Source organism: Notamacropus eugenii, chromosome 2 (genome assembly GCF_028372415.1).
Source record: "Notamacropus eugenii isolate mMacEug1 chromosome 2, mMacEug1.pri_v2, whole genome shotgun sequence".
NCBI lineage: Eukaryota > Metazoa > Chordata > Mammalia > Diprotodontia > Macropodidae > Notamacropus > Notamacropus eugenii.
In genome coordinates this window covers 514,076,955-514,092,837 of record NC_092873.1, presented here as the reverse complement: position 1 = coordinate 514,092,837, position 15,883 = coordinate 514,076,955, and the positions used below count along the sequence as shown (strand labels likewise).

At 46.4% G+C, this 15,883-nt stretch overlaps 1 protein-coding gene across 3 annotated transcripts; it reads left to right on the top strand.

Moving 5' to 3' along the window:
• The first annotated feature begins 5,411 nt into the window (after window positions 1-5,411).
• IFT25 (intraflagellar transport 25) lies at window positions 5,412-15,563 on the top strand. 3 transcript variants are annotated; one of them, XM_072649525.1, is made up of 6 exons: window positions 5,549-5,728; window positions 10,054-10,178; window positions 11,135-11,241; window positions 13,323-13,391; window positions 14,401-14,444; window positions 15,360-15,563. In XM_072649525.1, exons 3-6 carry the CDS (start codon window positions 11,166-11,168, stop codon window positions 15,471-15,473), a joined length of 303 nt encoding a protein of 100 aa, XP_072505626.1. In that variant the 5' UTR covers window positions 5,549-5,728; window positions 10,054-10,178; window positions 11,135-11,165; the 3' UTR covers window positions 15,474-15,563. The 3 variants fall into 3 exon arrangements, with proteins under 3 accessions (XP_072505625.1, XP_072505626.1, XP_072505627.1); XM_072649526.1 differs by lacking the exon at window positions 10,054-10,178 and adding an exon at window positions 6,184-6,231 and having other exon boundaries at window positions 5,555-5,728; XM_072649524.1 differs by lacking the exon at window positions 10,054-10,178 and having other exon boundaries at window positions 5,412-5,728.
• The last annotated feature ends 320 nt before the right edge of the window (window positions 15,564-15,883 follow it).

The window sequence follows — 15,883 nt, the reverse complement described above, 5'->3', positions numbered from 1 at the left end:
TCTATCAGGGGAAACCACCTGATCACATGTAAGTCTAGCTTTTGGAACCAACGGTGGGCCCAAAGGCCTAGGCTTCTGTACCACTCCCTTCTCCACTAAGGGGCCCTTTTATTTTTGGATCCAGGCTTCCTGTCTGCACCAAGATCAGTCTTAAGGGAACTTGACCCCTAAGTATTAGGGCCCCTTTTCTCATTCTCTTTGGCTCATTAAATCCCAGCCCTTGCATCTCAGAGACAGATTGTGGCTCACATCAAGGGTTTCCCAAAACGGGAGTTAAAAAAAAAAAAAGGTACTGTATGTATAACATGAGTCCAGTATTGGACAGGTACTTTAAGAATAAGATGCCTGAGGGCCATCTCCAGAACCAGGTCCAGGTGGTGCAGCCAGGGATAAGACTTTCCACCTGCATTCTCTGGCAGTAGGCTAGCCCCTGTCCACATTCCCATACCTTCTCCAACGCTGTCCAGCAATTAGGTAGGTGTGAGAAGGGCTTCACAGGATGCAACACTGCCAGAGGCCACGAAGCTGGATCTCAAGGGCAGACTTGGAAAGGTCTAATCACCTGCTTCTCTCAAAAGACCTCTCTCCAACCCTGACACACCTTGAATTCATTCCTCAATGGTTTAATAGACATCACCCCTTCTACTCTCTATCACAGTGATTCTGAACCCTCAAAGTCCCACTCCACATCTGCCTAGCTTCCGCTGTGCCCTCTGAAATTCCTGCTCCATTAAGTAACAAACTTCATTTTATCTTAAACCTCTTCTCATTCTTTCCACCTCTGGCATTCACTGAGATCTAGGTCCTCCAGATGACCTTATTCCCATGGCCACCCTTTCCCCTTTGACCCCCACCCCCCCACCCTCCATGTCTCATTGTCTCCCTCTCCTGTCTTTTTTTGTGTGTTGTCTCCCTCTTTAAACTGTAAGTTCCTTGAGGGTAGGGACTATCTGTGCATCATATCCCCAGTGTTCAGCACAGTCTCTGGCACATAGGTGCATAATCAATGTTTATTGGATTGGAAGGACTAACTCATTACTAAAAAGGATTTGGAATTTTAGTATATATAACATGGGAAACTGAGCGGTTCCTTGTCTCTGCCCTATGGAAGCTTGTTCAGTGGAGTCAGGGCAGCAGATGCAAAGTGGAGGGACTCAGGGAGAAGAAGGGTGCCAAGCTCTCCCATGGTTACCTGGGATCAGGAGGTTCCACTCTATGACTCCTCCCTGTGATGGATGAGTGAAGGTGCTGAGTGAGGAGCAAGAGAGAAGACTCCAGAAGAAAAAATGTGCATTCAACATACTTTTAAGTTGAATCTGCTTATTAATATTCTCTCCATCATATTTTTGTCTAGACAAGCAATAAAACAATCAGTCAAGCCGATTTCTGAAGTGTAAATGCTCACAGTGAAAATTTAAGGGTTGGTTCATATGAACCAACTCTGGAAAACCCTTCAATAAAATACTCAACACAATGGTAATTTTTAATATAAGAATGGGAATAAACAGTAATTAGACAAAGATGAGAGGGGGAAAGGGAGCAGTTCGAGGGCATTCAAAGACTACAAGCTTCTCTAACTCTTTCTCATGGGGAGAAATCAAAGTAATTGTTTCCATCTCCAACTTGAAATTAGAGGAGAAGGTATAGCAGCTCTTCAGGAGAGCTGGGCAATTCATCTAACCTAATGTGATCAGCTCATCACATATTCATAGCCTCAGTCACAGTCAAAGCATTTGGATCTAAGGGCCTCAGTCCCTTCTTTGAGTTGGGCACTGGTGAGTAGGATGTCCTGATCTAGAGGCCCTGGCTACGTGGTCCTAAAAAGGATGACGTTTTCCTTTCTAGTATCTTTCTGCTTAAATTCTTCATGAAAATTCTCCGACTATTCCCCAGTGTGTGTTTGACCTTTGTTGCTGAAGAAGACCATGCCATCAGAGAAATAATGACATGACTTGCACTTGACTTTGTTTTGAGTGAGGGAGGGTTGTGCAGGTCACCAGCCTCACCTCCTCCACAGCCATCTGAATCCAGTGACCAGATATTCATCAGGATGACTGGAGATGACCCAGGATGAAGCAATTGGGGTTAAGTGACTTGCCCAAGGTCACACAGCTAGTGAGTGTCAAGTGTGTGAGATGAGATTTGAACTCAGGTCCTCCTGACTCCTGCATTGGTGCTCTCTCCACTGCATCACCTAGTGGCCCCTATCCAGTTGACTTGCTGCTGATATCTATAATAAACATACCTGTCAAAAGTGTTGTCCTGTGTCTAATTACTCAAGTGGTGTGGGAAAAGCTAAGTGCACTTTTAAGCATATTGCAAATGTTCTAAGTTTCAAAGGAATATTTATTCAAAAGAAAACAAATATAGTACTTTTAAGAAATGAAATGGGAAAAGTAGGTATCCCATAAAGATATGAGTGAATTGGCTGCAGTGTGTCAATGAAAACTCTGCTCTTCCACCTCCTTTTCTGTATGACCTTGGAGTCACCTAAACTGTTCCTCAGGTTGGATTGAACCTAGTAACTAACTTGAGTTCCCTGATGCCTCTAAACCTCTGATCCTATGAAAAATGCTTATTGCATTAGCATAATTTAACTGGGAAGGGGGTGGGGTGTTAAGTTAGCCATAATGAGCTCTGGAGTATTTAGAGCCAGCCCATGTTCTTTCAAAAAGGGAAGAGCCTTGAACCTCTCAGCTCCTCTGAATTTAACACCTATTATCACTTTCCTTCAGATTTCTATGTTATACAGATCATCCCCTAAACCTAAAATACAATCTTGTGATTTGAATAGCACAGTTCTGTTGAGAAGTTTCAAAGCTTACAACATTACCCATAAAGAGAATTTAAAAGTCTAGTTGACAAAGTGGTAATTAAAGTGTTTTACCCACAAAACTGTAAAAGGCTCAATACTAAATTAGGCTTCTGATGAAGGCTGGAAGAAAAGGTGGTAAAACACACCACTGAACAGCTGTTAGACACAACATTTTATTCAGGGTATTTTATGTTCATTACTTTGGATGAGCAATCAATAATGAAAGTTAATGATTTAAAGGGTTTTTTTTGCTAAAATCTTTGTGCTAAATAAATGAACAGCAAGCTAACATCTTAGTCATCACAAGAAAAAAGATGTTGAAACAATAAGAAACTCCTAAGTTATCAGACAATCCTTTCTCTATCAAAATATTTTAACTGGTTTCAGCAACTTGACTGTAATATAACAAAAAAATCCCACTTTCTTTTCAAAAAGTAAATTGCTTTGGTCAATAGTCAACTAATAAAGCAGACACCCAATACAAGTGTTAAGAGAACATCAAAAAAGTCACATTGAAAGCCTATCAGACAGCAGCCAACCTTGAAAACCACAAAGTCTGCATTTATCTGAAGTAACTCGATTTCTGCTCCAGGCAAACAATTCAACTTTACTTTTCAGTAATTTGAGGACTAGTTTCTATTATTGTTATGTTAGTACTCCATTTATTGTAACAACTATTAAGCTTACTTTCAATATTAACTGCTATATGAAATCTAATATATCCAAGCTATCAGCATTAATGCAGATGGATTCTGGGGAAATATCTTCATCTCTATGGTGATTGTGATGTGGGGTTAAATCTATAACTCAGAGTCAAGTTAAATAAGCAAACACTTATGGACAAGGTCACAGTAAAGGCTGGGGATAGAAAGAAAGGCAAAGAGAGTCCCTATTCTCAAAGAGCTCACAGTGGAGACACATGAAAACAACTACGTACAAACAAGATACAGACAGGATAAACTGGGAGTAATTTCACAGGAAAAGCCTTAGCATTAAGGAGAACCGAGGGAGGCTTCCTGTAAAAGGTAGAAGACTTTAGCTGAGATTGAAGGAAGCCAGTGGGAGCCAGGAGGCAGAGATGAGGGGAGTAGTGGGGGGAGCTTTCCAGGCATGAGTGACAGCCAGGGAAAATACCTGAAGCTGAGAGGTGGAGGGTACGGTTTGTGGAACACTTCGGAGGCCAGGGTCCTGAATTGCAGAGCGTATAGAGGGGAGTAAGATGAAAAGAAGACTGGAAGGGTAAGGCTTTGAATGCCAGAGCGGATTTTAAATTTGATCCTGGAGGTGATATTAAATCAATGGAGTTTACTGAATAGGAGAGGGTGACATAGTTAGACTTAAACTTTAGGAAGGTCACTTTGATAAACAGTGAAGGATGGACGGAGTCAGGGAGAGAGGTGATGCAGGCAGATCCATTAGCAGGAACTGCAGTAGTCCAGGTGTGGAATGATGGGGGCCTGCACCGGGGTGGGGGCAGTGTCAGAGAGAAGGGAGCATATTCAAGAGATGTTGCAACGGTGAAATTGACCTTCCTTGGCAACAGTTTGATTGGGGGTGGGGGGAGGGGGTAGTGAGATGGAGAGAGGACTCCAGACTGACTCCTAGGCTGTGACTCTGGGGGCCTGGAAGGGAGGATGCTGTTGCCTCTGTTGTAATAGGCAAGTTTAAAGGCAGGGGAGGGCGGGGTGGGGGGGGGGAACATAATGAGCCCAGTTTAGGACATGCTGAGTTTAAGAGGTTTACGGGACATGCAGTTCAAGGTGTCTGAAAGGCAGTTGGAGATACGAGACTGGAGGCATGCAGAGAGGGAGAGATGAGAATCATTAGCGTAGATGGTGTTGACCTGAAAACTTACCAAGAAAAGGCAACAGGCTAAATGCATACATTTTATGATTTAATTAATTAATCAATTCCCCATAAAGAAAACAGTTACACAGCGCTATGGAGTCAGAGGTGACTCTGACTACCTAGTACAGAAATCATCTGTCTTAAGTACACTTTGCCATGAGAAAGAAACTCTCCTAATTAAGCAAATCATAAATTCAGTAAGACAGGACAATTAACAAAGCAATGTCACTCAAGTCTTGAGATTCCAGGCTGGGTAAACATATGTCCCAGGTGGTAAGGAAATCCCACCACTAGTTAAGTGGCAGGCTTCCTGCCCCAAACAGATAACTGATGCAGGAAAGGGCAAACAATGTTCAATAGAAACCCAGGATGCCTATTTTTCTTTACCATTAATATGCCATAACATATTATGTGTCTATAGATAATAAGATATAAAGGGAAGTCCCATTATTCAAGATATGTCATAGGTTAAAGGTCTCCCAAGGAATGCAGAGACAGCTTTGGCTATCTTTTGCTGACATAGGAAGAGGCATTCTCTCAGTTTGCTTCAGAGAGAACAAAGAGATTATTCCAAAATTTTATATTAAACATTATCAATGGTGATTAAATTCATGAGAAGTGCAGAGATCAGTTCAAACCCAGGGTGCGGGCAGGAGGCGGAACGCCGCTGCGGAGGCTCCGGGCACAGCCGGAATCCCTCCGAGGCGGCTCCAGCCCCGACTACCGGCTCCCCGTGGAGCTCTCCCTCGTCGCTAGGTAACGCCGCTCCTCCCGTTTGGGGCTGGAGGTCTCTCCGTTGCTGGGCAACGCCCCCTGCCCCGCCTTCCAGGTTTCTGGCACCGCCTCCAGTTGCCAGGCAACGCGTCTCCGCCCTCCCTTCCCGCTGGCCTCGCTTTGGCGCCGCCCCCTGCTTGCCAGGCGACTGCCCCCCTCCGGCGCCAGCAGCCCCCCTCCCCCTGGCGCCGCCATGCGTGTGGTGGATCTGTGCCTGGCCTCCGAGGGCACCGAGGTCATCTTGGCCACGTCCAGCGATGAGAAGTACCCGCCTGAGAACATTATTGATGGGTGAGGCCCGGGGCGCAGGGCAGGCGCCCCCGGGAGGACTGACGGAGGCCTGGGCAGGGAGGGAGGCCGGGCCCGCATGATGGAAACTGAGGCCAGGCTGGGCCACGCAGCCCTGGAGTGCTGGAGCCAGGGAGGCAGCCAGGGCCCACGCATATATGGGGAAAACTGAGCCGGGGGAGGAGGGGTCTAACCAGGGTCCCCCAGGCCCCCAGGGTCAGTGGCAGGACTTGAACTCAGAGCCCGCTGCCCGTTGTGTTTCTAGTGCTCAGGAGCAGGGCTTACACCGGGTGCTCCTTCCTGCTCTCACGTCCCCTGGTAAGCAAAGGTGACCCTAGAGAATTGAGCCGATCTTGGGCCTCAAAGGGGTGGAGCAGCCCTGACCCCTCTCTTCCTTGCATTCCTCCGGGATGCCCCCCTTCTCGCTGCTGAGTTCCATTCCATCCTTGATTTTACAGAAAAGGAAGCTGAGGCCCACAGGTGACTCTCCTGCAATTAATATAACGGTAATCACCGAGCTATACATGGCACTTTAAGACTTGAGAGCCGTGAACCATACCATTGCTGTCCCACTTACTTCATAGGGTTCTGAGGATCATGCGAGAAAAGGCATTTTGCAAACTATAAATGTTAGCTACTGTTAGCTTTGTAGCTGAGGCGGAGAGATACTAGAGGGTTGGTGCCCAAGGTTACAAAGTAGCCAGGCTGAGATTCAACCTTCTTCTTTCACAGAAGATGAAACTGAGACCCAGGGAGAAATGACTTTTCCCTTAGTTATTTTGAGGGCTCTCTGATGCTTGTCCCTCAGAGAGTAGAAGCTGGCCAGTGAAGCTGAAGAATTCCTGCAGACCACCCGATCCAAAGGGTGTAACAGATGAGTCTGGTAAACAGACCACAAGCCTACTGTGTCTGTGATATGGTGACAATGAAGGGTTCCATTTTTTCTGCCATGGCCCAGAGCTTTCTACATTTGCCAAAAGAAGAACAACCAATGATTTCTTGGTTTGTCTTCATGAAAAATAGAGGAAACAACAAGGGGAATTGTGGGTGGAGGCTGAACCACGATGGCTAAGAACCCCAAGGAAACTAGGCAGACGGAAAGAGAGAACCTAGTTTCAAGGCCCAGGCACAAAAATGAGGTCCAGGTCATGGAAAGCATTGGTTTGTGGGATTTCTGAGCCCCCTAACTATGCTCATCTAGTTTATGTCTTTTTTAAAATATATTTTTATTTATTTTGTTAAATATTTTCCAATTACACTTTTAAAACAAACTGAACATTTGTTTTTTAAAATTTTGAGTTCCATATTCTTTCCCTCCTTCCAGTCCCTCTACCTATTCTTGAGAAGGAGAGCAATCTGATGTCAGTTTTATATGTGAAGCCATTCAAAACATATTTCCATATTAGCTGTGTTGCAAAAGAAAACATACACACAGAAACCAAGAAAAAATTTTAAAAAGTAAAAAAAAAAAGGATGTTTAATCTGTATTTGGAGTTCATCATATGTTTTACCTTCCACCATCCATAAGAATATTGGAAAAGACTTTGTCAGATTCTTTGCCAAAATCAAGACCTGTATCTATAATCTTTAACATTCCTCTTACCTATCAGTCTAATTGCCTCGTCGAAAAAGGAAATGGTATTATTCTGGTGTAAAGAAGGGATGGTCTGAGGGCTCCCTTCCCCCCACCTGCTGGACCGGGATCAACATGGAAGCCAAGACCATTGTCTCTCGTATTTTAGCAATGGGCTCTAACACAGGACCATCCCTAGGCAGGCTCCCTGGGCTTTTCCTGGAGCCCTTCCTGTCAGCCTGGGCCAGCGGAAGGGAGAGTCCTGTCCTTGATGAAGCCAGATGGCTCTTTTATTTATGTCCACTGCTTTTACTCACATATTCATTCATTCAGCCAGTATTTAATAAGTCCCTGCTGTATGCAGGGCACCCCTTCTAGGTGCTAGGATTACTAAGACAGAGATGAAACAGCTCCTGTTCTCAGGGAGCTTCTGGTCTACTGGAAGGAAACAATGTCTACACAAAGAAGTAGCTCCCTTTTCTAGATACTCACAAACCCTCTGGTCAATAGTATCCTCTGGATTTTGCCAGGAATCACAGTCAGGTTCTTTGGCTTGTAGTTGGCAGACTCCACTCTCATCTGTCTCTTTTTGAAGATTGGGCCATTGGTCCTTCTCTTGTCCTGTGGTCTCTTGCCCATTCTCCTCGTTCTTTCTGAGATCACTGATGGGGGCTCAGCTCTCACACCTGCAAATTCTCTTAGTTCACTGAATGTGGTTCTGGATCTGGCAAATTGAACTCATCAAGGGCAACTCTCCATTGTTAACTGATAAATTTTTGTTTGACAAAGCCCCCGCAAAACGAACACATAAACCACAATTAGAATTCTCTGAAAATAGTTAAGCAGAGCAGCATAAAATGATAATTGCAGCTTCTGGTTCATGCAATCTTACACTTTTGTAATATGCTATTTATTAAAAGAAGAAAAGCAGCTAGGTGATTCCGTAATGCACAGAGCACCTGGGCCTGGAGTCATCTTCCTGAGTTCAAATCTGGCCTCAGAGACTTACCAGCTATGTGACCTTGGACAAGTCACTTAATGGTGTTTACCTCAGTTTCCTCATCTGTAAAATGAGTTGGAGAAGATATGGCAAACCCCAAATGGAGTCACAAGGAGTCAGATAACTAAACAGTAACAACAAAATAAAATAGCGTTACTAGAGTCAGCCTAACTTGGAAGTCAATGAGATCTAGGTTCAGATCCCACCTCTGATACTGGCTAACTGTGTGACTCTGGGCAAGTCCCTTAACTTCTCTGATCTTCAGTTTGGACTTGTTGACCTCTGAAATCCCTTGCAGCTATATATCTATATCCTGTCGTCCTGAAAAAAGACCTAAGTAATTCAAGAACCAATGTCTATGTTTCAGCAATATCAGTGTATAAAAATGACTACTGTAATGTTATGCTAATTACTCAAAAGTTGTTTTATAGAATGAAATAAAATAATACAAAATTCATTTGCATAAGAGGCCCAAAGAATCAAGAGATCTAATGTTAAAAATAGGAAGGATGGAAGGTTTCAGTATAGGGGATTTCAAACTTGACTCCAAAACAGTAATTATTAAGAACCGTCTGTTACTAGGTTTGAAAGACAGAAAAATAAATCAGTGGAATAAGCTAGTAAGCACACCTGAGAAAATAAGTTCTTTAATGGGTATCTGGTAAAAACCAGGAACACAAACTTCTGAGAAATGCAGAAATCAGAGAGCAAAAAATTGGTTTAGATCAGCAGCATACACTTAGCACTACACAAATTCCTAATGAACAAAGCTTTTAATGTCAAAAACTAGAGGCAAGGGGAGGTTACAGTTATGGAGAGGAAACTATTTTGGATAAAGTAAAGTGGATAAAGTGCAGGGCCTGGCACCAGGAAGACATCAGGAAGTTCAAATATGGCCTCAGATATTTACCAGTTGTGTGACCCTGGGCTGGTCATAGAAACTTTGTCTCAGTTTCCCCATCTGTAAAATAGCACCTCCTTCCCAGGGTTGTTGGAGGGATGTGAGATAATTATTGTGAAGCCCTCTACACTGTGCCTGGCACAGAGTAAGCACTATGAAAGGATTAACTAGTGCTGTATGTGAATTTTAAAGCTTCCAGATAATCAGTGAGTCACTTTGCATTTATTAAGCACCTACTAATGTGCCAGGCCCTGGGCCAAGCACTTGGGATACAGAGGGAGGCAAAAAAACCCCTTGGTCCTGGCCCTCCAGGAGTTCACAGTAATGAAGTTCTTGCCATTAGAATGAGAAGAGGTGCCTTGGGGGGAAAGCCTTTGCATGAAATACCCTTGATAGTCTGCACTTGAGCGGCAGCCTGGCAGAGTGTCTAGAGAGTGGGCCTGGTTCAGGCCAAGGTCAAGTCCAGAGTTCTGTTTTCAGGACAGGGACCCACAGGTGGGCAGCCTGGTGAGAGGCCCAGGATGGAGATGGACAAGGGTGGGACCCCTTGCTCCCTTGGTACAGGATCTGGTGAGGAACCAACCTCCACCAAAGCGCCTCATGACCTTCTTGCATTTATAGTCTCAGAGAACTTCCTACATCACTGAAAAGTTAGGACTTTCCCAGCCTCACAAGTCAGTATCTGTCAGAGTCATGACTTGAACCCAGGCCACTCTGGCTTTGAGGCCTTACATGTGAAAACACTGTATAAATGGCACAATGGTGGTGGTTAGAGGCTGGGAGGGATGTGCAGATCAGTGAGTGTTTATTATCCTCAGTTTATCCTGTTTATGTCTCATTTGTACCTGGTTCAGGTTGCATAAATTGTGAGCTCCTTGAGGGCAGGAGCCTGTTGTCTTCTTTCTTCAGGTCCTCACTTCTGAGCGCTGTGCCTGGCACATGGCAGAGGCTTAGTCACTGACTGACCCTTGTGAGGCAGGTACTGGAAGGACTCCTTAACGTTCTTGGCACCTACTTTACTTACAACTCATAAAGGGCAGCCGAATGAGACGAGCTAAAGGGAGGGACTGGACAGATCCCTAGGGGAGCAGGGTTCTAGTCTGGGCCTCTTTGGTTGTGGTTGTTTATCCTTCATTCTGAAGATGACCAGTGACATCACGGGGACCACCTAAAGTGGGGCAGAAACTCACAGTCCTCAGCTGCACCCTCTGCTGGTCATCAGAGTCCAGTGGCAGGACAGAAATCAGAATGACTGGCGATGGGCAATGCCTGGGATGTGGTGGGTGACCTTGGCACCTGCGATGTTTGTTCAAGCTGTAAATGCCCCAGAACACCTGCTTCAGCTGCCTTCATGGCCATTGGAACAAGTCATCCTCATCTGTCCACTCAGCTGGGGAACGCTTCAGGTGTTTGCTTAGTGGGACATCCCCTAACTCACTGATGGGTTTGAGGCCTGTCAATTACCTTCAACTGGGTTAGCCCATTTTTGGAGATAATTTTGCTGGGGTGTAACTGCTGCACATGCTGCAGCTTCTTTATGAAGTGGAGATAATAAAATCTGCAAACCTCCCCTGAGGGGCATCATAATGGGTAGAAAGTGGGATTCTCCCAGGCTCCCTCTGCAGGCAGTTGCTTCACTCCTCAAGAGCTCAAGTCGCTCTCCAAGACTTTAAGTGGAAGAGAAGGTGGAGGGGGTGGTCTGTACTGGTGAAGGGAGTTTTCTTCCTAGGAATTCCACTCACCAAAAAGCCCCAGTGTGGTTCCCACGATGGATATGAATGTCCTTTGTCCCAGGGCAATGTTTTCTCAGTCATATGTCCTGTTATTTTGTGGTTTGTCTTTATAGTTATTGATTGGAACTGAATTGTAGAAAGGGTAAATAGACCTTTCTGGCCCTGTTCGGCCTTTGAACAAAGCCAACTCCCTTTTCTCTAGGAATTCAACCACGTTCTGGACCACCACGGGGATGTTCCCCCAGGAGTTTATTATTTGTTTTCACAAACACGTGAAGATTGAAAGACTCTCCCTCCAGTGCTACTTGGGTAAGGGGGAGGGTCTGCTGTCCCTCAGTCCAGGGCAGAGATGAGCTTCCTGCCTGCCCAGGGCAGGGTGGGGGTGGCAGGGAGGAGCTCTGCTGAATGGTTCCCAACCCAGTTAGGCCTTCTGTCCAACCAAGAAGGCCAAGCCCCTTCCAAGACACAGGAAGTTCCACGTTCCACCCAGCCCGCTCTGTGAAGGTGTTTGGCAAGAGACCTTACTCAAAAACATAGTCAGTTTGCCAGAGCCTGAATCCACAACATTTTTGCTGTGGATTCATTTGACATCAGCACCAAATTCCTGTTTAAAGTGGAGAGCCTGACTCGTTTACTCTGGAGTGCTCTGACCTCTGGGGCCAGCCTTTTGTTCTCATGGGAGCTCATCCGAAGGGAATGCAGCTAGGCAGGGAAGCTTGTGGGGATCTGTGGAATTCCTTTGGGTGTGGGGGGGCAGAGGGGAGAGAGAGGCTGTGACCCTGGATCATCCCTTGTTCCAGCTGTTTCTGCCCCTCCAGGCCAAACTGCATCCTCTGGGGCCCCAAGGTCTGGAAAGTGAGGTGAAAGAATGTGGGGCCCCAGAGAGAAATGGGGGCTTTAGGAGGAGGAGAATTGGGTTTGGGGGAAAGTTGCTAAATGATGAGTTGTTTCTGTAGGCATCAGAAAGTTGGGCATTTGGGCTCCAGAGGTAGTTTGGAAGATTGTCCCCCGAGGGATCATTGATATGATGAGAGTAAATGAGATTCCCAAAGGATGAAAGTGAGGGTCCGGTAGGTCGAGGAAGGAAAGGAAAGGGAATGACTCCCAAGAAGGGCCTCTCCATCCAAAGCCTTGATTTGTGGGCATCCCAAGGTTGTGAGGATGTGTCCTTCTCTAGCACCATGCCCAGGCCCACCAAGGCAATGCTTGCTTCCTTGGCTTTTGCTTCCTCCCAAGTTGAGTTTGGGTTTTTCAGAAACATTTTACTAGTATTTATTTAATGAGCAGACATTCAGAGAGCCCAGAATTCCTAGTTAGAGGGGCCTGGAGCCTCCTCTGGCTCCAGAGGTTGGCTCAAGTCTCCTGTTAGATCTTGTTTTTCCACCCTCTCTCACCTACCTGGGCTAGACTCCCACCCAGTGCCAGCCTCTCCCTCTGAAGGGCAGAAGCAGGGGCCTGCCCCTCCACTGCCCAGCTTCCACTCCCACCAAGGGTGCCCCAGGTGAATGTGCCCCAACTCAAATCAGTGAACCACCATACCCCAGGGCCCCATTCAATGTTCTGTTGATTGTGTGAACTTAAGAAAGTGATGGAGAAAAGTGTCCTTGGGTAGGGTGCCTCAGGGTGGGTCATTAGACATTTACTAGCACCCCCTCCCTCTAGCTCCCCTGAGGTCAACCTGGCATCCATACCTCTTGGCTCTCCCTGCTAGCTTCTCCCCAAGATCCCATGTCCTGAGGTCTGCCACAGCTTCCCTTCCCTGCTTGAGGTACCATGAGTACCCTCATATACAAGAGAGGCAGCGTGTGCTTTAAAGTCAGGGAGAATGGACATAGAACTTCCTCTGATACCTGTTTCCTGTGTGACCTGGGGCAAATAATTTCTCCTCTGGGCCGCCTTTGGCCTTCTGTGGGTAAGGCAGCATGGTAAGAACCCTGCCTCTGATATGTGCTGACTGTGTATGACCCTGGGTAAGTCATTTAACCAAAGACTAAGAGGGGAGGACCCTGCATGGATGAAGTCACGGATCAAGACCAGAAGCAGCACTTACACTGCTCACCTGACGGTTTTTGGGGGGAGTTCTTTGTCATCTGTAAAGGTGACATCCTGTTTGAGGAATAGGGCCTCCTGGTTACTAAGGATTCTTAGGGGCAGTAAAGAGGAGGACCCATCACCCCCTCCACTCACGAATCTGGTTCTGTCATTGACCCTAACAGACTCCTGGGGTTCTCTTTAGGTGGAGGCTTGTCCCAGGCATGGAGCAGAGCACTGCTGATGCTGCAGGGTCTGGGCCCTCAGGACATGGGAGTTGTCATAGTTGGTGGAGGGAGGGGAGAGTGATGGGAGCCGACAAACCGTTGATGCCACCTCTGGTCTCTTTGCAATGTTAGTGCGGAGTATAAGAATTGAGAAAAGCAATGCCAAGGAACCGGTCGACTTTGAACGGTGGGTGGAAAGAGGTGAGTGCATTGCATGGATTGTGAGAAGTCAGTCGTTACTTTCTGTCCTTGCACTCCCAGGCTGGGTGAAAAGTGATGAAGATGCGTTTCTTCTGATGCCCCCCCTACCTTATTATGGGTTCAGGTGGTGGGAAGACCCTGCCTGGTATAATGGAAAGAGATTTCAGAATGAGTAGGTCCAGGTTCTAGTCTCTTCTTCAGCTGTAAAATGAGGGAGCTGGATTGAATGACAACCATGGTCCTCCGTCAGCCCCAGTCATTTGACTCAAAGGACATTCTCTGCCCTGAGTTTCTTCTTAACTCTGGCATTCGGTGTCAGTTCTGGCATTTAGGTTCTAAGCTCCTTCTCTCTCTCTGTCCCAACTTTGACAGTCTGTTCTAGGGACTCTCCCTACTCCAGCATTCTGGGTTCTTAGGTCCCTCCCAGCTCTGACATTCCCTTGTTCTAGAAATGCCCATAAGTCTCTTCAGTAGCATATTTAATGTGCTTGCTTTTCTACAGGAGTCTACCTGTTGGATATCTTGAATTAACACATTCAGATTAAACTTTTAAAATACCCCAAGTGAAGTTTAAAAACAGTCCCCAAGGAAAAGAGATCACAAAGGATCATAGGCAGTTTTGGAAACCCAAATCAGGCTCATCTTGAAAATTCCCCTGTGCAGGAACTGGGTTTGTTCCTTTGTCCAGTGGTCAGCAGAAAGGGCACAGTGAGAGGGAGCTCTGGCAGGTCTGGGCACTTTCTTTTCATCTGGATCATCTTTGATTTTAAAAAATTGACTTGGTGGTGATGGGATGATCAGGTTTTGGCCTGAAGAACATAGATCTAAAAGGAGGCAAAAGGAGGCATGTCCTGGGCTTTAGTCAGGGTTGCTGGTTAGATCCTGCCTGGATCAGTAGCTTCCTCCTCATGCCCAGATGGCAGTCTGTCCCTGACCTTGATGACCTTGATTAGCCATGGGTATGGGGTGGCCAGCTTTCTAACTCTGTGCCGTTGAACTTCTCTTGTAGACCTGGTACACGTTGAGGGGCAGCTTCAGACAGAGGAGTTTATGGTAAGCACCTGCATGCCCCGACCAGTTACAGGACCCCGTTATGGCCTTGGAAAGCCCACCTAAAGCTTTTCTCGGGACTTGGCAGGGCAGCAGCAAGGGCTCTTCAGAGCCAGCATTCTGCTCTTGGGATTAGGGAGAGCTAGGCTGGAATCCCATCCTTGGCACTTGGTAGCTGTGTGACCCTGGGTAACCTCGTGTCCTCATGTGTAAAATGTAGCTAATAGTGACCCCTGGGGTTCAGATGGACTGATGTCTGTGCACCCTAAAGCTCTGGAGAGGCATCCATTCCTCTTTTTGCTGTGGTCATTTCGTGGGGCTTGTTTCCCACCGTGCTTCAGGGAACATGCCTGGATTGAGGAGGCCAGCACATTCTTGGCATCTCTGCCCAAGTTAGGACCATGATCAGAAAAGATGCCAGGGTGTCTCACAGGATACCATCTGATGGAAATTGTTTCTTAGTGGCAGCCTCAGTATGTTTTCCTAATCATTCCCACTTATTATATAGGGCTTTCTTCTCATTGTCTCTGTAAGATAGACCCAGAGAATTCACGTGTCTTACCCAGGGTCACATAGCTAGTCAGGATCAGCTAGGACTTGAACCCAGGTCTCCTTCCTCTATCATGGTCCTCTTCTTATAACCAAGCCCTGCCATGTATTCTGCCCTTAGCATTAGATGTCAATCAGATGATCTGTGTGGGTGGCCTGTCCTCGGTCACCAATTTACTGCTGGCATGCACCCCTGCCCATGGCCTCCTGGCAGCCTAGGTCTTTAAAGGGTCATCTTTAAGAAGGGCGGGAAGTTTGCAGTGCCTGCCAGTGCTATGTCCATCCTCAGCCACCATCTTTAGTTATCAGATCATTGGACAAGTAAGTCTAGCACTGTGGCAACTCCCACTGACTCTTTGTCTTCCACAGTTCCGGGATGGCTACGCCACTCACTTGCGGTTTATTATCAAATCAGCCTTCGATCACTTTGTCTCGGTGCACAAAGTTGTTATAGAAGGAATCAGTGTCTCCTCCCTCACCTGAGGACTCCTGAAAGCAGCTTGTGTTTGATTTTGTAATGGTATTTGTGTAAATGGAGTTATCTTCCTAGTGTATTAAAGGGGTTTGGATGCATTTTTGTGTCTCTGGCATTTTCATTTCTCTCCTGTCGTCTGCCTAACTCATTTATTAGTCCCTTGTTTCTACCCACACTATGTACAAGTCTTGGGGTGGGAGTGGGGGGTCACAGCTCCCCTGGGAACTCAAGGCTGGTCTGGTGTGGAATTCCTTCTGTAACATGGCTCCCAAGTGGTCATTCATCATCCATCTTCTGATTATCTCCGGGGACAGGAAATGTGTGGTCTCCTGCTTTTCAATAGTTCTTAATGGGGGAAATTTTTCCTTATCTCAGCCTCTTGGCAATTCATCAATAACCAATCAAGAATGATTTACTA

What these genes read in the sequence shown, in the direction of transcription:
- IFT25 (XM_072649524.1), top strand. Translation starts at nt 5,631, where the DNA reads ATGCGTGTGGTGGATCTGTGCCTGGCCTCCGAGGGCACCGAGGTCATC. An exon ending in TGAACGGTGGGTGGAAAGAG is followed by an intron (nt 13,392 to 14,400) that starts GTGAGTGCATTG and finishes CTTCTCTTGTAG; the next exon opens with ACCTGGTACACGTTGAGGGG. An exon ending in TTCAGACAGAGGAGTTTATG is followed by an intron (nt 14,445 to 15,359) that starts GTAAGCACCTGC and finishes TGTCTTCCACAG; the next exon opens with TTCCGGGATGGCTACGCCAC.